Source organism: Mesoplodon bidens, assembly GCF_964165515.1.
Source record: "Mesoplodon bidens genome assembly, chromosome: 2".
Taxonomy (NCBI): Eukaryota; Metazoa; Chordata; class Mammalia; order Artiodactyla; family Ziphiidae; genus Mesoplodon; species Mesoplodon bidens.
Genome location: NC_138177.1, coordinates 32,288,087 through 32,310,458, shown reverse-complemented (window position 1 = coordinate 32,310,458; position 22,372 = coordinate 32,288,087). Strand labels below are relative to the sequence as shown.

At 38.7% G+C, this 22,372-nt stretch overlaps 2 protein-coding genes across 4 annotated transcripts in view; one reads left to right on the top strand and one right to left on the bottom strand.

Moving 5' to 3' along the window:
* RABGAP1L (RAB GTPase activating protein 1 like) overlaps window positions 1-22,372 on the bottom strand; it is a 700,878-nt gene that overhangs the window by 655,376 nt on the left and 23,130 nt on the right. The window lies entirely within an intron of this gene.
* Window positions 305-1,362, top strand: LOC308606794 (large ribosomal subunit protein uL18-like). The gene has a single exon (XM_081218144.1). It carries the CDS (start codon window positions 382-384, stop codon window positions 1,273-1,275), a length of 894 nt encoding a protein of 297 aa, XP_081074270.1. The 5' UTR covers window positions 305-381; the 3' UTR covers window positions 1,276-1,362.

Sequence of the window (22,372 nt, the reverse complement as noted above, 5' to 3'; positions counted from 1 at the left end):
GGGAAAAATCTAGCCAGCTGGCTCACGTTTCCAACCCAAGAAAATACAACTGACCTGAATTACAGGCATCATGCCTATGATAATTACCATTTACTGAGTATCTGTGTATTTATAATACTTCCAAAAACTCTACAAGGTAGCTATTATCCTCGCTTTATAGATATGAAAACAGGAAAAGAATAGCTGTTAAGTAATTTGCCCGAGGACACAGTGTTAGTATACAGCTGGGCAAAAATGAAAACCAACTCAACCCGACCCCAAAGATTCTGTGTTTTCCACTATGAAATGACACCTCTCAAAAGAAATAGATATCTTCCCCCCACTCCCCAGAGCCGTGCTGGTTCTGCAGCTTGGTGGAGGCTAGAGCTTCTGTTCTACAGGATGGGGTTTGTTAAAGTTGTCAAGAATAAGGCCTACTTCAAGAGATACCAAGTGAAATTTAGAAGACGGCGAGAGGGCAAAACTGACTACTATGCTCGGAAACGATTGGTAATTCAAGATAAAAATAAGTACAACACACTCAAATACAGAATGATAGTTTGTGTAACTAACAGAGATATCATTTGTCAGATTGCTTATGCCCGTATAGAAGGAGATATGATAGTTTGTGCAGCTTATGCTCATGAACTCCCGAAGTATGGTGTGAAGGTTGGCCTGACAAATTATGCTGCAGCATATTGTACTGGCCTGCTGCTGGCACGCAGGCTTCTTAATAGGTTTGGTATGGACAAAATTTATGAAGGCCAAGTCGAGGTGACTGGAGATGAATACAATGTTGAAAGCATTGATGGTCAACCTGGTGCCTTCACCTGTTACTTGGATGCAGGACTTGCCAGCACTACTACTGGGAATAAAGTTTTTGGGGCCCTGAAGGGAGCTGTCGATGGAGTTTTGTCTATCCCTCACCGTACCAAACGGTTCCCTGGTTATGATTCAGAAAGCAAAGAATTCAATGCTGAGGTACACCAAAAGCACATCATGGGGCAGAATGTTGCAGATTATATGCATTACCTGATTGAAGAAGATGAAGATGCTTACAAAAAACAATTCTCTCAATACATAAAGAACAATGTAACTCCAGACATGATGGAGGAGATGTATAAGAAAGCTCATGCTGCAATACGAGAGAATCCAGTGTATGAGAAGAAGCCTAAGAAAGAAGTTAAAAAGAAGAGGTGGAACCGTCCCAAAATGTCACTTGCCCAGAAGAAAGATCGGGTAGCTCAGAAGAAGGCAAGCTTCCTTAGAGCTCAGAAACGGGCTGCTGAGAGTTAATAAACCAAACCACAATTTCTATGAAGATTTTTCAGATAAAGACAGTAATAAACTTATTGAACAAGTTAAAAAAAAAGAAAAAAGAAATAGATACAATAATAACATCTAACATTTACTGAGTGCTTATTTTGTACTATGCACTTTACATTCCATTTCATGTAACTCTCACAATATAAGATAGAGCTAACATTAATCCATTTTTATAAATGAAGAAGCAACAGAATGCTAAATGATTTACCCAAGGTCACAAGACTAGTATGGCAGTTGAACAGAGAGACCACATTCTTAACCACTACACACACACACACACACACACACACACACACAGGCATACGCACACTGCCACTCATTAAGCTCATTACCTAGCAGGCACTGTGCTATATACTTTTCTTTCTCTTTCTCACATAATCCCTCCAAGAACAACTAAACAAACTCTAGATTTTTAAAAGTTCAGCAACTATTATTCCTCAACTAAAAAGCCTTTTACTTTGCCATTTCAGTGAATTTTAAATGGTAAGTTTAAGAAAAAAAGTAGCCTAAATCCAGAAGACAAATTTAGAAAGTCCTCAATACATTAAAAATAAATTTTTACTATGCTGCCACAATTTTATCAATTGTACAGTCTTCCTTCATCCTCAACTACAAACATTCTAAATCTGCATGATTAACTCTGCTTTTTCTTTAGTTAACATACAGTCAGAAGCTGATAGTTATTATTAGCATTTACCATTTTACTATTTGTCAGTTGCTTTGCCAGGAGCTTTATATTTGTTAATTAATTTAATTGTTAATTGGGATTAAAAAGGAATTAAGTAACTCACCCAGGAACTACACAACCAGTTAGCAATGGAAATGAGACGTAAACTCAGGTCTACTCCAAAATACCACTCTCAAATTATGCCATACCTAGGGAATTTATTGAAAGAGATGTACCTAGGTTGAAGTAAGGGGGGAGCAGGGCAGAACGATCCTATATTTTACAGTAGGAATAACCTTGGAAATCAGAAACTAGTCACTCCATCTTTGATTTATTTAAGAAACATTTAAATGATCAATTGGTTAACAACAACGAAAAAGTACAAGAACATGCAACACTGGATAAAAACTAAAAATTTCTATAAATGATCATGTCTATCCAACTTTGAGAAAATAGAACAACCAGAATGTGTCATAATTTCCAAAAACAACCCCTAAAAATGGAAGAAAAATAATTAAGTACTTGCCTAAAAGATGCCAAAGAATCTTTTTTTAATGTGCATGACATGGATTTATTAATTCAAACATTTACTGGAAGTCCATTATATACTTAATACTATAAGCTGGAGAATGAATCAAATCTGTGGGCTCTTTTAGGCCCTAATACCTGTAACAGCACAGAGGGTCCCTGAAGCTTCTCCAATTGCCACATATGCTTTGGGGATTATTTGATCTCTTTAAAAATAAAGGAAAACAGGGGGCTTCCCTAGTGGCACAGTGGTTAGGAATCTGCCTGCCAATGCAGGGGACACGAGTTCAAGCCCTGGGCCAGGAAGATCCCACATGCCACGGAGCAACTGAGCCCGTGTGCCACAACTACTGAGGCCCTCGCGCCTAGAGCCCGTGCTCCACAACGAGAGAAGCCACCGCAATGAGAAGCCTGCGCACCGCAATGAAGACCCAATACAGCCAAAAAATAAATAAATAAAAACAAATAAATAAATAAATTTAAAAATAAATAAATAAAGGAAAACAAAAATTTCAGCACTTCCAAACAATTCTCCCCTACTCTCCCAAAATATTATTTAGACTCTTAGAGCAAACTATTTATCTAAGCCAGTATTGAACTTGACACAAAATCAAAATGAGAATATTTCAAAGTATAAGAATTAAAGGGACAGCACTAGTCCCATGTAACAGGTTCACAAATGGAAGCATTCATCTAGAGGAGTTTAAACAGCCCCTCTTAATACTGGCTCCTTAAATCACATTGCAAGTCACAAAGCCCGCAGCTTCTATGTAAACTTAACATAAACAAAACAAAAATCAGTCTTATCTGAATTCAAATACTCCAGGCTTTCACAACTTCAATCATCAGGATAACAATTTTTAACTCTGTACTTATTTTTACAAACATAAGATGGAACAAAGACATAAAAGAAAGTTCTAGTTAATTATACTGAGCTATATTTCTATGCCAAAACCAAATCCCACCAAGAAGTTATAAAATACTTTAGGTTATAGGTTAAAGCTGGTGAGTAAAGTGATCTAACTGGTTCCCAAAGTCTGACTATTGTTACATTTTAAAGTCATGGTCAAAACTTCAAATATAAAAAAGCACTCCAGGACTTCCCTGGTGGCACAGTGGTTAAGAATCCGCCTGCCATGTATGACTGATTCACTTTGTTATAAAGCAGAAACTAAAAAAAAAAAAAAAAAAGAATCCGCCTGACAATGCAGGGGACAGGGGTTCGAGCCCTGGTCCAGGAAGATCCCACATGCCTCGGAGCAACTAAGCCTGTGTGCCACAACTACTGAGCCTGTGTGCCACAACTACTGAGCCCGTGTGCTGCATCTACTGAAGCCCACCACTACAATGAGAAGCCCGTGCACCGCAACGAAGAGTAGCCTCCGCTTAACGCAACTAGAGAAAACCTGCGCCCAGCAACGGAGACCCAATAAATGCAGCCAATAAATAAATAAATAGATAAATAAATTTTTAAAAGCATTCATTCTAAAAGCTTGGAGCAAATACAAATGTACAAAATGTTCAACCTAATTCTATCAATTAATAAGTTAAAAGCTGGTATAGATCCTCCAACATGACAGTCTCACTTAGTAAAGACGGAAAGATAAACTCTGGCTGTCCCAAGGATTTTTATTTTACTACACTGTTGGGAAATTTGAGCTCAGTTTAACCAAAGGTATCTTCTTTTAACCTAGTTAAGTCACAGCTGAGATAACAGTGAAATAAACAAGTATTTCTACCATAAAAAACATAGCCTAGGCTATAAATACAAAATAAAAATTGACTATTCCTAAAGGGTATGAATAGGCCCATACAGTAAATATATAGTCATAAACACAGTAATGCTACTTTATACAAGCAATCCCTTCTTGATTCCCAGAGTTTACACTTGGGAATTTAACAACTGTAAACCAATACCCAAGCACAAAGTAAGAAGTCAAAGGTCCCCTCATCCCCACTTAAATTCTCCAGCTTATCTTTTTAACATACAGCTAAATGTTATTTGTTGTACTTTTTCCCTAAAGGTAAAAAAAAAAAAAATGAGGCAGGAATTCTCTCCTGCTTCTGAACAAAGGAATTCCAATAAAAACTCATATATATGATAACAAAATTACCACCTCTAAACCAAGTTCTACAAATGGGAAATTGTTTCCAAGAAAAATTAGCTTGACATCTGAACTTCACTTCCCCCTCTCCCCCAAATATCAGCAAATAACTTTCCTCCCACTAGTCAAAGCCCGCCTCAGGGCCTTAAATTCTCTGTCCCTGACTTTATTTTTTATTTATATATGTCATTTAAGTAATATGTTCTTAATATGCTAAATATCACTAGTCTTTCATAATAGCCCTAGCACACAACTTCAATAACACTTGATATTATGACAAACCAGAAGATGAAAGTTTAAAAAATGAAAGGATGGGACCTTTTATAACTTGTCATAGTCTTGTCAAAATACATCAAACTTCTGTAAGCCAAGAACATATTTCAATGTGTTCTATCAAGAGAATGATGAAAATAAACAGTTGGAGAAACACAGAAATGAAACTTATATTTGATACATCCAGAAATAAAACTCAAATACTACATCTGAAGTAAATTCTCATCTATTTATTATATTTTAGATATAGCTACCTAATAACAGTACACTGTGCTTTGGGAGAAAAAAATTCTCAATATCCTCCTTGCTTCACAAAAGTACAATAGTATTCCAAACCCCAGGTCACAAAGAGATGTATTTACACATGTACAAAGTTCATGTGTGCCCTAACAATAAGAAAAGGAGTGGCCAGAGAGCAAGGCTATCTGTGCAGTGACAATATGCACGAGCATCACAGTAGACCAAGGCTGGCTTCTATGAAAATATCTTCATCTAAATGCAGTTAAAAGGCATGTTCCCACAGCCTAAATACTAACTTCTGGTACCTATCTCTTCACGTTCTGGCTTCTAAGAAGTAAGGCTTAGAAATCCCCTGGGGGAACTGCTGTCCTTTCAGTTCAGTTCCATTATGAAGTATTTTCTACCTTTCAAATGCCAAAATTTTAGATTAGCATACTTCATAATGCAGAGTAACTTCTGCAAAATAAATTCTTTAAATAAAATGTCTTAACCAGTGAAAGAAATAGAGAAAGAGAGAGAGGGAAAAGGAGGGAGGGAGAGAAGGAAGAAGGGAGGAAGGGGGGAAGGGAAAGGTTTAATGCAGACAATTTAGGAAACTCAGCAAAGCCATGTCTTAAATGGCTTTCTTCATATACATTTTTTAAACCAAATCAGTAAACAGTAACTGGTCTCAGAAGAGCTCCAGACTTCTTTATCCAAAGAACAACATAATTTAGTACCCGGAACCCCAACCCTTGTTACAGTTTCTACCTATGTTTTAACCTTATTTCATTCCATAGATAAAGGGAGTATTTACCCTGTTACACATATTCAAATCTTAATGAAGTACTTTAGGATCTCCCTTAATCTGAGTATCTGAGTAAACAAACATACAGCAAGAGACCAGTCAAGAAATATTTAGTAAACAATAATTATGTGCAAGGCATTCACATAAAGTTTAAAGCAGGTCAGTGCTTCTGGGGTGTGTTGCCACACGCTGATATAAATAATACCTTTCTTTCAAAATATCAACATGTTGGCTCAAACAAATTAAAGCTCCTATTTCAAATGACACAAGACAGTTAAGATAAACAGATGTTCACTAATGCATGGTTGACCCATATGCTCCCTTCCCCCAAAATGTGGAGCATACTATTGAGATTTCATTCTGACAAGAAAATGAAAACTTATACCTGGCAGTCTGTATAATATTCATACAGTCAAGTTTGCAATATAAGGGCACATCAGCATAAAAGCAACTGTAGCCTTTGCTTTCATGAAATGAATAGGTCAAAGAAGCAATATTAATTTGAAGGCATACATGTTTTCTATTAATAATACAATTTGGAATGTAACAAGTATCACATACTATGTGTTTAATGTGGCAGTTGTCATTTTTAAAGATTTAAGCATTCAAGGTCTATTTTGTTGAGAATAAATAAGTTATCATTTTATTACTATTATTTACTAAATGCTTACTATGAACCAAACAGTATTGGGTACTTTAGTTATCTTTTTGTTATTTACGTTCACAACAATCACTGAACTAACTGTATTCCCACCTTACAAATGAAGGAATACATTCAAAAGATTAAATAATTTGTTTTAGTTAATACAGCTAATTAAATACAGAGTCCAGATTCAGAGCAACCAAATCAATCTCACTTTACAGCAGTCTGCTTCCTACAAGAACTGCCCACTGGTTGGGTGCCTGGAGGTGATCAGGGAAGGGACCAGGTTAAATGGCTGAAAACACAACTGCCTAGTTCCCTGACCAAAGTTTCCATCTGAATGAACTCTGGCTGTGGCAGGTTTTTTTTTTTTTTTTTTTTTGCCGTACGTGGGCCTCTCACTGTTGTGGCCTCTCCCGTTGCGGAGCACAGGCTCTGGACGTGCAGGCTCAGCGGCCATGGCGCACGGGCCCAGCCGCTCCGCGGCATGTGGGATCCTCTTGGACCGGGGCACGAACCCGCGCCCCCTGCATCGGCAGGCAGACTCTCAACCACTGTGCCACCAGGGAAGCCCTGTGGCAGGTTTTCACTGCACTGAAAAAACAAAAACAAAGAACCCTACTCTTCTGTTCTCTTACTTCTGTGGGGGTGCTTTCCCTTCTTGCTAGGAAGAATGCAATGCTGGAATCCTTACTACATTTCCCAACCCATCCTTACTAGTACTAAAGCTCAACACTTGTATTTTGTCCCACACTTGGCTCCTTTTTTCTGTTCTCAATGAGTTAAGAACCTGGAAAGGTAGAGAAGTGACTTCATCAGACCCTTCTGAAACTCCAACAGAAATGTACAGCAGAGTTAGAGAAGCAAAGGAGGTTAGAGATCAAGCAGCTGTCATTAATGAAACACACTAACAACATCAAGAGATCCACAGGGAGGAGTATTATCATCTACAAAATAAGCCAGTAACATAATTCCTTTTGATGTTTAACTACAAAGTTTCAAAGATAATCTGTTTTTGAATATGCACTACTCAATCTATGAAATCTTCAGACCATTTGGTCTAATACCCTGACCACTTTGGAAAAAGGTAAGTCGACACCACTAGCTTTGTTGCTGCTATGAAATTGGACTTTTATCAATGCACTCAGTCTTACATTCTAAACCCAAACTTTATAGTCTGTCCCGTCTTCTTTCCCTTTATTAATATACTCGCCTTCCTAGACTTTTGCTAACTTTGATGTGCCCAATCTGATCCTTTCCTTGTATATTGAATGCTCCTGACTTGGCTTTTCTCTGCTATTCCAGGAACATCCCTGCTTATGCCCCAAACATCTTGTAGTATTGTTCACTATTCACTGGCTCATAAAGAGCTGCAGGGCAGTAAGCAAAATGATCATAGCATACCAAGCAATTACAAGACCAGAGTAAAGAAAAGGAGAAAGAAAGCAACAGGAATGTGGGAGGGAAAGGAGGAAGAAGAATGCAATGTTCCATGATTAGACTGATCAATCTGTTTTTTCTCAACCAGTATACATATACCCCCAGGCACAAACTGAGACATGTTGGGGATACATCAAGACAAAGAAGGTGTCTCAAACGCAGTGTCAGCTCTCTTCATTCACCCCAGTTTTCCAAAATTAACAGACCAGCAGGAATTGTTTTTTTCTTTTCTGGTAGTAAAATATTACTATATTTACATAATCAGTATGCAATAGAATGCAACGTTCACATGAATTCTTAAGATAAAACAGAGAATTTAAGAAATTTTCAAGCTGCTCAGAGGCATATTCTAAGCTTCCAACTTACTCTCCTCTGCCTTTGACGTTCTTTGCAGGTAGCTTAAGAAGCCCTATTTTATACAAATTTGGGAGGGTAAAATCCCAACAGTTGGATTTTTCTGGCTAACAAATCTGAAAATTTTCTGCAACCCTTCCAGAAAGAGTAGATGACTCCCTCTACAGTGCTTCTACAACATTCTACATTAATTTATATTCCTACTTTAGCATTTATCATACCACATAATTATTTATGTGCCTATCTCATCAGCTAAAACTAATTCCTCCCAGACAGCAACTATACATCTATTCATCTTTTATTTCCAGCTCCTAGGAAAATGTCAAGCACATAGTACACCACCTGACAATATCACACTTGTTGAATGAATGAACGAATAGGTTAAACTTACACATTTCAAAGATGAAAATAATTTCTCTCTAGCTAGATCATGTCAACACAGAAGAAATGTTAATATGTTAATTACATTAGACAACCCATACAAATACCAAACCCAAATCCACTTTACAACTATAATGGGATTTGAAAGGCTAATTCACTACCCACAGTCAAGAAACCACATTCCATAAACTTAATATAAAGACAAAAGCTGAACACTTACTGCACACAGTTCTCCTATATGAAGCATACCCTTTCAAATCTGAGAATTTCTGGTCATTCAAAAACAAAACTATGATTAAAAACCTTTACAAATGATGCCTGCCATTCTGTTTATCCCAGTACATCTTATTAAGGACAACAGATCTTAAGATACAACAAATCAGAATTGCAGTGTATTAGTTTAGCTTTAATTATCCATGCTCTACTTCTAGTACTATACTTTAAACCTATTTGGTTCTCCAGAGGGCAAGTATAACTACATTATGCAGAGTCACAAAGAAAATCTTAATTACTTCAGAGGGAGAAAAGGCTACAATGTTTATGATCTTCCCAGCTTTTCAAAGCTTTCCACAAGATGATCAGAATTCTCAAGACAGTGTCAATAAAAAATGACTACTTTTCAAAGGATAGGCAACATTTTCTCCCATGTTTTAAAAAGGGTTCTGTTTACTTCAGTATAAAATTTGCATATTCTCTCTAATATTATCATCTGAAAAATTTTAAGGTCCTATATTTTATTAAATATGATGCATACTTGAAGGTATACATTTCCATTTAAAAATATACTATAGGCTACCAATAAGGTGACTAAGTGGCATTTTATTAATTAATGCCCCCACAGTACCTGACACATATGCAATTAATAAACATTTGATTAATTAAGTCAACAAATATTTAAGTTTATTTTATGCAGGCACTGCTCTAAGCACAGGCTATTATAACATGATAAACCTAACAGATATGACCCTTGCCTTCATACCACCTTCAGTCTTATGAAAAGGCAGAAATTCAACAAACATACTAATATATACTTATCAAATGTGGCAAGTAGAATGACGGAAAACAATAAGGTGATATTAGAAGGTGGGGGGAGGGGGGTAATCCTGCTTTAAACTGGAATATTAAGGGAATATTAAGGACGCCTCTCTAAGAATAGGGCATTTAAGATAAGATTCTCCATTCAAAGACTCGAAGAAAAGATCATTTCGGGTTCTGGGAACAGCATGTGGAAAAGCCCTAAGGCAAGTTTCAGAAATTGAAAAGTCAGCATAACTTGATCACAGAAAACCAGAGGAAGAGTCGATTCCTTAGAAACTGGCAAGGGGCAAGACTGTATACAGTTCTGTACCACATTTAAAGATTTAAGGTGTTGGGAGACCTTCAAGATGACGAAGGAGTAAAACATGGAGATCACCTTCCTCCCCACAAATACATCATAAATACATCTACATGTGGAACAACTCCTACAGAACACCGCTGGCAGAAGACCTCAGACCTCCCAAAAGACAAGAAACTCCCCACGTACCTGGGTAGGGCAAAAGAAAAAAGGAAAAACAGAGACAAAAGAATAGGGACGGGACCGGTACATCTGGGAGGGAGCTGTGAAGGAGGAAAAGTTTCACACACTAGAAGCCCCATGGCGAGCGGAGACTGCGAGTGGCGGAGTGGGGGCGCTTCGGAGCGAGGGAAGAGAGCGCAGCAGCAAGGGTGCAAAGGGCAAAGTGGAGAGATTCCCGCACAGAGGATCGGTGCCGACCAGCACTCACCAGCCCAACAGGCTTGTCTGCTCACCCACCAGGGCAGGGCAAGGGCTGGGAGCTGAGGCTCGGGCTTTGGAGGTCAGATCCCAGGGAGAGGACCGGGGTTGGCAGCGTGAACACAGCCTGAAGGGGGCTAGTGCGCCACAGCTAGCCGGGAGGAAGTCCGGGAGAAAGTCTGGACCTGCCTAAGAGGCAACAGACCATTGTTTCCTGGTGAACGAGGAGAGGGGATTCAGAGCACCGCCTAAACGAGCTCCAGAGACAGGCGCAAGCCGAGGCTATCAGCACAAACATCACAGATGGGCATGAAACGCTAAGGCTGCTGCTGCAGCCACCAAGAAGCCTGTGTGCAAGCACACGTCACTATCCACACCTGCCCCCCTGGGAGCCTGTGAGGCCCACCACTGCCAGGGTCCCGTGATCCAGGGACAACTTCCACGGGACAAGACACAGCACACCTCAGGCTGTTGCAACGTCCCGCTGGCCTCTGCCGCTGCAGGCTCGCCCCACATCCATATCCATCCCTCCCTCCCCCCGGCCTGAGTGAGCCAGAGCCCCCTGATCAGCTGCTGCTTTAACCCCGTCCTGTCACAGCAAAGAACAGACACCCCAAGGCGACCTACACACAGAGGCGGGGCCAATCCAAAGCTGAACCCCAGGAGCTGTGCAAACAAAGAGAAAGGGAAATCTCTCCCAGCAACCTCAGGAGCAGCGGATTAAATCGCCACAATCAACTTGATGTACCCTGCATCTGTGGAATACCTGAATAGACAACGAATCATCCCAAAATTGAGGCTGTGGACCTTGGGAGCAACTGTAGACTTGGGGTTTGCTTTCTGATCTAATTAGTTTCTGGTTTTATGTTTAACATAGTTTAGTATTTAGCTTATTAGCATTGGTAGATTTGTTTATTGATTTGGTTGCTCTCTTCCTTTTTTTTTATATATATAGATATATATTTTTTTACTTTTTCTCTTTTTGTGACTGTGTATGTGTATGCTTCTTTGGTGATTTTGTCTGTATAGCTTTGCTTTTACCATTTGTCCTAGGGTTCTGTCTGTCCATTTTTTGTTGGTTCTATTTTTCTTCTTTAGTATAGTTTTTAGGGCTTGTTATCATTGGTGAATTTGTTTTTTGGTTTGTTTGCTCTCCTCCTTCTTTCTTTCTTTCTTATTACTTTTAAACTTTTTTCATTTTTAATATTTTTTTAATTTTTTAATAACTTTATTTTTCTTTCTTTCTTTCTTTTTTTCTCCCTTTTCTTTTGAGCTGTGTGGTTGACAGGGTCTTGGTGCTCCAGCTGGGTGTCAGGCCTGTGCCTCTAAGGTGGGAGAGCCAAGTTCAGGACACTGGTCCACCAGAGACCTCCCGGCTCCACGTAATATCAAATGGTAAAAGCTCTCCCAGAGATCTCCATCTCAGCGCTAAGTACCAGCTCCACCCAATGGCCAGCAAGCTCCAGTGGTGGACGCCCCATGCCAAACAACTAGCAAGACAGGAACACAACCCCACCTATTAGCAGAGAGGCTGCCTAAAATCATAATAAGGTCACAGACACACTAAAAAACAACACCGGACGTGGTCCTGACCACCAGAAAGACAAGATCCAGCCTCATCCACCAGAACACAGGCACCAGTCCCCTCGACCAGGAAGCCTACACAACACACTGAACCAACCTTACCCACTAGGGGCAGACACCAAAAAAAATGGGAACTATGAAAATGCAGCCTGCGAAAAAGACCCCAAAACAGTAAGCTAAGCAAAACGAGAAGACAGAGAAACACACAGCAGGTGAAGGAGCAAGGCGAAAACCCACCAGCCCAGGCTTCCCTGGTGGCGCAGTGGTTGAGAGTCCACCTGCCGATACAGGGGATACAGGTCCGTGCCCCCGTCTGGGAACATCCCACATGCCACGGAGCAGCTGGGCCCGTGAGCCATGGCCACTGAGCCTGTGCGTCTGGAGCCTGTGCTCCACAGCGGGAGAGGCCACAACAGTGAGAGGCCCACGTATCGCAGGGAAAAAAAAACAAAAAAAAAACCCACCAGCCCAAACAAATGAAGAGGAAATAGGTGGTCTACCCGAAAAAGAATTCGGAGTAATGATAGTAAAGATGATCCAAAATCTTGGAAATAGAATGGAGAAAATACAAGAAACATTTAACAAGGACCTAGAAGAACTAAAGAGCAAACAAACAATGATGAACAACACAATAAATGAAAGTAAAAATTCTCTAGAAGGAATCAATAGCAGAATAACTGAGGCAGAAGAATGGATAAGTGACCTGAAAGATAAAATAGTGGAAAGAACTACTGCAGAGCAGAATAAACAAAAAAGAATTGAGGACAGTCTCAGAGACCTCTGGGACAACATTAAACACGCCAACATTTGAATTACAGGGGTCCCAGAAGAAGAAGAGAAAAAGAAACGGACTGAGAAAATATTTGAAGAGATTATAGCTGAAAACTTCCCTAATATGGGAAAGGAAATAGTTAATCAAGTCCAGGAAGCACAGAGAGTCCCATACAGGATAAATCCAAGGAGAAACACGCCAAGACACATATTAATAAAACTAACAAAAATTAAATACAAAGAAAAAATATTAAAAGCAGCAAGGGAAAAACAACAAATAACATACAAGGGAATTCCCATAATCTTCCCATAATCTCCCATGATCTTTCAGCAGAAACTCTGAAAGCCAGAAAAGACTGGCAGGACATACTTAAAGTGATGAAAGGGAAAAACCTACAACCAATATTACTCTACCCAGCAAGGATCTCATTCAGATTCGACAAAGAAATTAAAACCCTTACAGACAAGAAAAAGCTAAAAGAATTTACAACACCAAACCAGCTTTACAACAAATACTAAAGGAACTTCTCTAGGCAGGAAACCCAAGAGAAGGAGAAGAGCTACAATAACAAACCCAAAACAATTAAGAAAATGGTAATAGGAACATACATTATCGATAACTACCTTAAATGTAAATGGATTAAATGCTCCAACCAAAAGACACAGACTGGCTGAATGAATACAAAAACAAGACCCGTATATATGCTGTCTACAAGAGACCCATTTCAGACCTAGGGACACATACAGACTGGAAGTGAGGGGATAGAAAAAGATATTCCATGCAAATAGAAATCAAAAGAAAGCTGGAGTAGTAATTCCTATATAAGACAAAATAGACTTTATAACAAAGACTATTGCAAGAGACAAAGAAAGACACTACATAATAATCAACAGATCAATCCAAGAAGATATAACAATTGTACATATTTACGCACCCAACATAGGAGCACCTCAATACATAAGGCAAATGCTAACAGCCATAAAAGGGGAAATCAACAGTAACACAATCATAGTAGGGGATTTTAACACCCCACTGTACCGATGGCCAGATCACCCAAAATGAAAATAAATAAGGAAACATAAGCTTTAAATGATACATTAAACAAGGCGAACTTAATTGATATTTATAGGACATTCCATCCAAAAACAACAGAACACACTTTCTTCTCAAGTGCTCATGGAACACTCTCCAGGATAGATCATATCTTCAGTCACAAATCAAGCCTTGGTAAATTTAAGAAAATTGAAGTCGTATCAAGTACCTTTTCCTACCACAGTGCTATGTGACTAGATATCAATTACAGGAAAAAAGTGTGTAAAACATACTAACACATGGAGGCTAAACAATACACTACTAAATAACCAAGAGATCACTGAGGAAATCAAAGAATACCTAGAAACAAATGACAATGAAAATACAACGACCCAAAACCTATGGGATGCAGCAAAAGCAGTCCTAAGAGGGAAGTTTATAGCAATACATTGCTACCTCAAGAAACAAGAAACATCTCAAGTCAACAACCTAACCTTCCACCTAAAGCAATTAGAGAAAGAAGAACAAAAAACCCCAAAGTTAGCAGAAGGAAAGAAATCATAAAGATCAGATCAGAGGGCTTCCCTGGTGGCGCAGGGGTTGAGAGCCCGCCTGCCGATGCAGGGGACGCGGGTTTGTGCCCCGGTCCGGGAAGATCCCACATGCCGCGGAGTGGCTAGGCGCGTGAGCTATGGCCGCTGAGCCTGCGTGTCCGGAGCCTGTGCTCCGCAACGGGAGAGGCCACAACAGTGAGAGGGCTGCGTACCGCAAAAAAAAAAAAAAAAAAAAAAATCAGATCAGAAAAAAATAATAAGGAAATGAAGGAAACAATAGTAAAGATCAATTAAAAAAAGCTGGTTCTTTGAGGAGATAAACAAAATTGATAAACCATTAGCCAGACTCATCAAGATAAAGAGGGAGAAGACTCAAATCAATAGAACTAGAAATGAAAAAGGAGAAGTAACAACTGACACTGAAGAAATACAAAGGATCATGAGAGATTACTACAAGCAACTATATGCTAATAAAATGGACAACCTGGAAGAAATGGACAAATTCTTAGAAAAGCACAACCTTCCGAGACTGAACCAGGAAGAAAGAGAAAATATAAACACACCAATCACAAGCACTAAGGGGAGACTGTGATTAAAAATCTTGAAAAAACAAAAGCCCAGGACCAGATGGCTTCACAGACGAATTCTATCAAACATTTATGGAAGAGCTTACATCTATCCTTCTCAAACTCCTCTGAAATATAGCAAAGGGAGTAACACTCCCAAACTCATTCTACAAGGCCACCATCACCTTGATACCAAAACCAGACAAAGATGTCACAAAAAAAGAAAATTACAGGCCAATATCTCTGATGAACATAGATGCAAAAATCCTCAATAAAATACTAGCAAACAGAATCCAACAGCACATTAAAAGGATCATACACCATGATCAACTGGGGTTTATCCCAGGAATGCAAGGATTGTTCAATATACGCAAATCAATGTGATAAAACATATTAACAAATTGAAGGAGAAAAAACACATGTTCATCTCAATAGATGCAGAAAAAGCTTTTGACAAAATTCAACACGCATTTATGATAAAAACCCTCCAGAAAGTGGGCAGAGAGGGAACTTACCTCAACATAATAAAGGCCATATATGACAAACCCACAGTCAACATCATTCTCAGTGGTGAAAAACTGAAATCATTTCCTCTAAGATCAGGAACAAGACAAGGTTGTCCACTCTCACCACTATTATTCAACATAGTTTTGCAAGTTTTAGCCAGAGCAATCAGAGAAGAAAAAGAAATAAAAGGAATCCAAACTGGAAAAGAAGTAAAACTGTCACTGTTTGTAGATGACACCATACTGTAAGTAGGGAATCCTAAAGAGGCCACCAGAAAACTTCTAGAGCTAATCAATGAATTTGGTAAGGTTGCAAGATACAAAATTAATGCACAGAAATCTCTTGCATTCCTATACACTAATGATGACAAATCTGAAAGAGAAATGAAGGAAACACTCCAATTTACCATTGCAACAAAAAGAATAAAATACCTAGGAATAAATCTACCTAAGGAGACAAAAGACCTGTATGCAGAAAACTATAAGACACTGATGAAACAAATTATAGATGAAACAAAGAGATGGAGAGATACACCACGTTCTTGGATTGGAAGAATCAACTTTGTGAAAATGACTATACTACCCAAAGCAATTTACAGATTCAATGCAATCCCTAGCAAACTACCAACGGCATTTTTCACAGAACTAGAACAAAAAATTTCACAATTTGTATGGAAACACAAAAGATCCCGAGTAGCCCAAGCAATCTTGAGAAAGAAACATGGAGCTGGAGGAATGAGGCTCCCTGACTTCAGACTATACTACAAAGCTAGAGTAATCAAAACAGTATGGTACTGACACAGAAAGAGAAATATAGATCAATGGAACTGGATAGAAAGCCCAGAGATAAACCCATGCACATATGGTCACCTTATTTTTGATAAAGGAGGCAAGAATATACAATGGAGAAAAGACAGCCTCTTCAATAGTGGTGCTGGGAAAACTGGACAGCTACATGTAAAAGAATGAAATTAGAACACTCCCTCACACCATTCACAAAAATAAACTCCAAATGGATTAAAGACTGAAATGTGTGGCCAGACACTATAAATCTCTTAGAGGAAAACATAGGCAGAACTCTATAACATAAATCACAGCAAGATCCTTTTTGACCCATCTCCTAGAGAAATGGAAATAAAAACAAAAAGAAACAAATGGAACCTAATGAAACTTAAAAGCTTCTGCACAGCAAAGGAAACCATAAACAAGATGAAAAGACAACCTTCAGAATGGGAGAAAATATTTGCGAATGAAGCAACTGACAAAGGATTAATCTCTAAAATTTTCAAGCAGCTCATGCAGCTCAATATCAAAAAAAGAAACAACCTGGGCCTCCCTGGTGGCGCAGTGGTTGAGAGTCCGCCTGCCGATGCAGGGGATGCGGGTTCGTGCCCCGGTCTGGGAGGATCCCATATGCCGCGGAGCGGCTGGGCCCGTGAGCCATGGCCGCTGGGCCTGCGCATCCGGAGCCTGTGCTCCGCAATGGGAGAGGCCACAACAGTGAGAGGCCCGCATACCGCAAAAAGAAAAAAAAAAAAAAAAAAAAAAAAAAAGAAACAACCTAATCCAAAAATGGTCAAAAGACCTAAATAGACATTTCTCCAAAGAAGATAATACAGATTGCCAACAAACACATGAAAGGATGCTCAACATCACTAATCATTAGAGAAATGCAAATCAAAACTACAATGAGGTATCACCTCACACCAGTTAGAATGGCCATCATCAAAAAATCTACAAACTATAAATGCTGGAGAGGGTGTGGAGAAAAGGGAATCCTGCTACACTGTTAGTGGGAATGTAAATTGATACAGCCACTATGGAGAACAGTATGGAAGTTCCTTAAAAAACTAAAAATAGAACTACCATGCGACCTAGCAATCCCACTACTGGGCATATACCCTGAGAAAACCATAATTCAAAAAGAGTCATGTACCACAATGTTCACTGCAGCTCTATTTACAATAGCCAGGACATGGAAGCAACCTAAGTGTCCACTAACTGATGAATGGATAAAGAAAATGTGGCACATATATGCAATGGAATATTTCTCAGCCGTAAAAAGAAACGAAATTGAGTTATTTGTAGTGAGATGGATGGACCTAGAGACTGTCATACAGAGTGAAGTAAGTCAGAAAGAGAAAAACAAATACCGTATACTAACACATATATATGGAATCTTAAAAAAAAAATGGTTCTGAAGAAACTAGGAGCAGGACAGGAATAAAGATGCAGACGTAGAGAATGTACTTGACACGGGGAGGGCGAAGGGTAAGCTGGGACGAAGTGAGAGAGTGGCATGGACATATATACACTACCAAATGTAAAACAGATAGCTAGTGGGAAACAGCCACATAGCACAGAGAGGTCAGCTCAGTGCTCTGTGACCATCAGAGGGGTGGGACAGGGAGGGTGGGAGGGAGAGGCAAGAGAGAGGAGATATGGGGATATGTATGTATGTATAGCTGATTCACTTTGTTATAAAGCAGAAACTAATACACCACTGTAAAGCAATTATACTCCAATAAAGATGTTAAAAAACAAAAGATTTAAGGTGTTATTCTAAGTGCACTAAAAAATCTAAAATGAAGCATTATAGGTGAGGTGTATGCAAGAAAGACCAATATATAGAATGCCAGAAGGCCTTGGCCCCACATCAAAAGCTTGGTAAATAAAGGTACACATAGATTTCAAGTTAACATGTTAAAAGGTGTATTTGTGTTATGTTTTCATGATTCCCTACTTTAAACAACTTTTTCAGTTAACTCATCATCTACCAGACATGATCACAATCTTCTCTTTCCCTTTATATGTTCACATTAGCAGAGATACAAGTGAGCAGTAAAATGGTTAAATACAAGAAGAATAAAAGTACATGGATATGCAAAAAGACCATAAATAACAAATCTTAGTGAGATGCCGAGAAAAGGGAACCCTCCTTCGCTGTTGGTGGGAATGTAAATTGGTACAGCCACTGTGGAAAAGAATATGGAGGTTCCTCAAAAAACTAAAAATAGAACTACCATATGACCCAGAAATTCCATTCCTGGGCATACATCCGGAAAAAAAAAAAAAAAACCACTGTGACGACGTGAGAGAGTGGCATGGACATATATACACTACTAAATGTGAAACCGATAGCTAGTGGGAAGCAGCCGCATAGCATGGGAGATTGGCTCGGTGCTTTGTGACCACCTAGAGGGGTGGGATAGGGAGGGTGGGAGGGAGAGAGCCGCAAGAGGGAAGAGATATGGGGATATATGTATACGTATAGCTGATTCACTTCGTTATAATGCAGAAACTAACACCCCATTGTAAAGCAATTATACTCCAATAAAGATGTTAAAAAAAAAAAACACTAATTCGAAAAGACACCTGCACCCCTATGTTCACAGCAGCATCATTTACAATTGCCATGATATGGATACAACCTAAGGGTCCATAAACAGATGAATGGATAAAGATGTGGTAACTACTACTCAGCCATGAAAAAGAACGAAATTTTACCATTTGCAGCAACATGGATGGACTTGGAGAGCATTGTGCTAAGTGAAATAAGTCAGACAGAGAAAGACAAACACTGTATGATACCACTTATAAGTGGAATCTAAAGAATAAAACAAATTAGTGAATATACAAAAAAAATAAAAAACAGACTCAGATACAGAGAACAAACCAGTGTTTACCAATAGTGGAAGGGAAGAGGAGAGAGGCAAGATAGGGGTAGGGGATTAAGAAGTACAAACTACTATGTATAAAATAAATAAGGTACAAGGATATATTGCACAGCACAGGAAATATAGCCAATATTTTATAATAACTATAAATGGAGTAGAACCTTTAAAAATTGTGAATCACTATGTTGTACATCTGATTTTAATATCGTAAATCAACTATACCTCAAGAAAAAAGAGGGGCTTTCCTGGTGGCACAGTTGTTGGGAATCGCCTGAGAATGCAGGAGACATGGATTTGAGCCCTGGTCCAGGAAGATCTCCCATGCTGCAGAGCAACTAAGCCCGTGCATCACAACTACTGAGCCTGCGTTCTAGAGCCCGTAAGCCACATCTACTGAGCCCACATGCCACAACTACTGAAGCCTGCACGCCTAGAGCCCACGCACCACAACAAAGAGTAGTTCCCACTCGCCGCAACTAGAGGAAGCCTGCATGCAGCAACGAAGACCCAATGCAGCCAAAAATAAAAATAAATTTTAAAAAAAGAAAAAAATAGTACATGGATATGTAATGACAAATTGGGAAACCACCCTCTGAATAACTAAGCTGAGTAGTTCTTCTGCAGGCTGGGGTGGAATGGGAGCAGGGTTCTATGCAGAAGATACAGACATTATGAAACTGTAAATTTTAACCATGTGCATTCACTATTTTTAAAATCAGAACATTAACTATATTACATTTCTCACTAGGAAGCAGCTTAAAATGATGTAGCTGCTTACCAAAACATCACCAAGTCTTTCAGAAATTATTTCCACTTAGTTTGTTTTTTATTAGTTTCTGCTTTATAACAAATTGAATCAGTTATACATATACATCTGTTCCCATATCCCTTCCCTCTTGCGTCTCCCCCCCTCCCACCCTCCCTATCCCACCCCTCCAGTCGGTCACAAAGCACCGAGCTGATCTCCCTGTGCTATGCGGCTGCTTCCCACTAACTATCTACCTTACGTTTGGTAGTGTATATATGTCCATGCCTCTCTCTCGCTTTTTCCACTTAATTTTTAATTAAAATGAAAACGTAAGTATTAGCCATTATTTTGTGAGATTAACTATCCTTACATCTTCATCTACCTGAAACTCAACTATGTAGAAATTCCTTGGGAGTTTCTACCTACAATATTCTATTTGATAAACATCTTTCATTGTTCAATGAAACATTTTTCATCTCTAACAAAACAAGTTTGAGCATTAGTGACCCCCCAAAAAATCTAGAAGTTGACATTTAACTCTACTAGAACTTTAAAATTTTTAACCAAATTTTAAAGTAAAGGTACACAATGATCCAGTGATCCACCTGCAAAAATGTGTCCCAGATAAATACCCACCAATATATGAAAATACAATAACAAGAACACACACATTAGATTTGCTTTCAGGGGAGGGAGGAATCCAAACATCTAACAATAAGGAAAAAGTTCAATAAATTATGTGGTATTATGCTGCCACAGAATTGTCACAGAAAGATATCCAAAATATACTAAGTCTATTGTAAGCTCATTTCTTTTTTTAAATGTGTGAATTAGTAAACAATGTATGAGGAGAAGATTTCACTTTTTACCTGTACTTTTCTTTTGAATATGTTACAATGATTATTATATACTACCCAGGATTTTAATATAAAGGTGGAAATTTTCAAGAAATAATTATTTGAATGTATGATTTTACATTTCTTTAAATAAAATTAAAAAATAATTTCAATTATAAGTAAAACCTAAGAGAAATAAAATTTTAAATTACCCTTCAAAGTACTTTAGCTCTATCATTCTCAAAGCAAGCTGCATACAATTTTTTGCATCTCAACTGGGATCCTTACTTACTGAACAGTACCTAGCCAGTAGGCTCTGAGTTAGAGCTGAAAGGTTGTAAGGCATCTCCAGGTCTCCTTACATTTCCCAGATCCTGTTATCAGAAACAGGAGGATGGCAGAGAGCACTGATAGATCCCTTCTATCCCTACAATCATGTTTCAGTGGAGCCCACAAACCCTAAGAGGTCAAGAATCAATGCCCTATACAGAAAACGTCAATATGGGCAGGTTAGGGTTGCCACCACAACTCCACCCCAACCTTGAGTGACCTATGGGATCACCTTCCACACCACTTAAGCTGAGCACCTTCTTAAATAAGGTGGACATTCTTAGCATACAAGTGCTAAAATCAAAAACTAAATACCTTGACTACCACAAACTGAAGAAGTAGTTAAAGAGCAGTAGGTCTTAGTCTGGGAATCTGACCGATAAAGAAGTCCTGAGGAGAGTACAAGAGATTAACACTGCAGAGCTTCATGAAACTTCTCTACTAAAAGAGACTCTAGATGAGAACAGCTGCCAGGAGATTTCAGATTTTAAAATAGTTTTGATATGGAACATCTCAGGCCTATCTGCTCAGCCTCAACCTACTATTAACTGTTAACAGTATTTAACATCTGTAAAGAGAAGAGGAAGTAGGGGGAGGGGGTGTTACATGCAGGGGAACTTTCATTTTTAACTAGATATACTTGTGTATTTATTGAATATTTTACCAAGAGAATATGCTTATGTGGTACCAATGTAATTTTTAAAATTCAATAAAGACTGAAAATATAAATATCCCTAAAAATCATACACAAATTAGTGTGACTAAGTTTAGCAGAAGCTTTCTAGAGGGAATTCAGTAAAAAGCAGTGATTGATGATGACTATATGAAACGATGGAATAATAAATACCATGTACTAACATTTATTAAGTACTTACTACAGGTCAGGCCCTACTCCAAGCCCTTTATATGTATCAATTCATTTAACCACCACACATTATTAACCCTTCTTTTACCAAGAAGGAACCTGAGGCACAAAGAGCTTATTTAACTTTCACAAAGTCACAGTTATTAAATGATGGAGACAGGATTCTAACAGTCAATCTGATTCTAAGGGACTTAGAAAAAGGTATCAAAATAATAGCATGATAGGGAAATGAACAACCCAATTTTAAAAATGGGCAAAAGACCTAAACACATACCTCAACAAAGAAGATATACAGATAGCAAATAAGTATATGAAAAGATGTTCCACATCATAAATCACCAGGGAAATGCAAATTAAAACAACAATAGATACCACTACACACCTAGTAGAATGACTAAAATCCAGAATACTGACAACACCAAC

What these genes read in the sequence shown, in the direction of transcription:
- LOC308606794 (XM_081218144.1), top strand. Translation starts at nt 382, where the DNA reads ATGGGGTTTGTTAAAGTTGTCAAGAATAAGGCCTACTTCAAGAGATAC.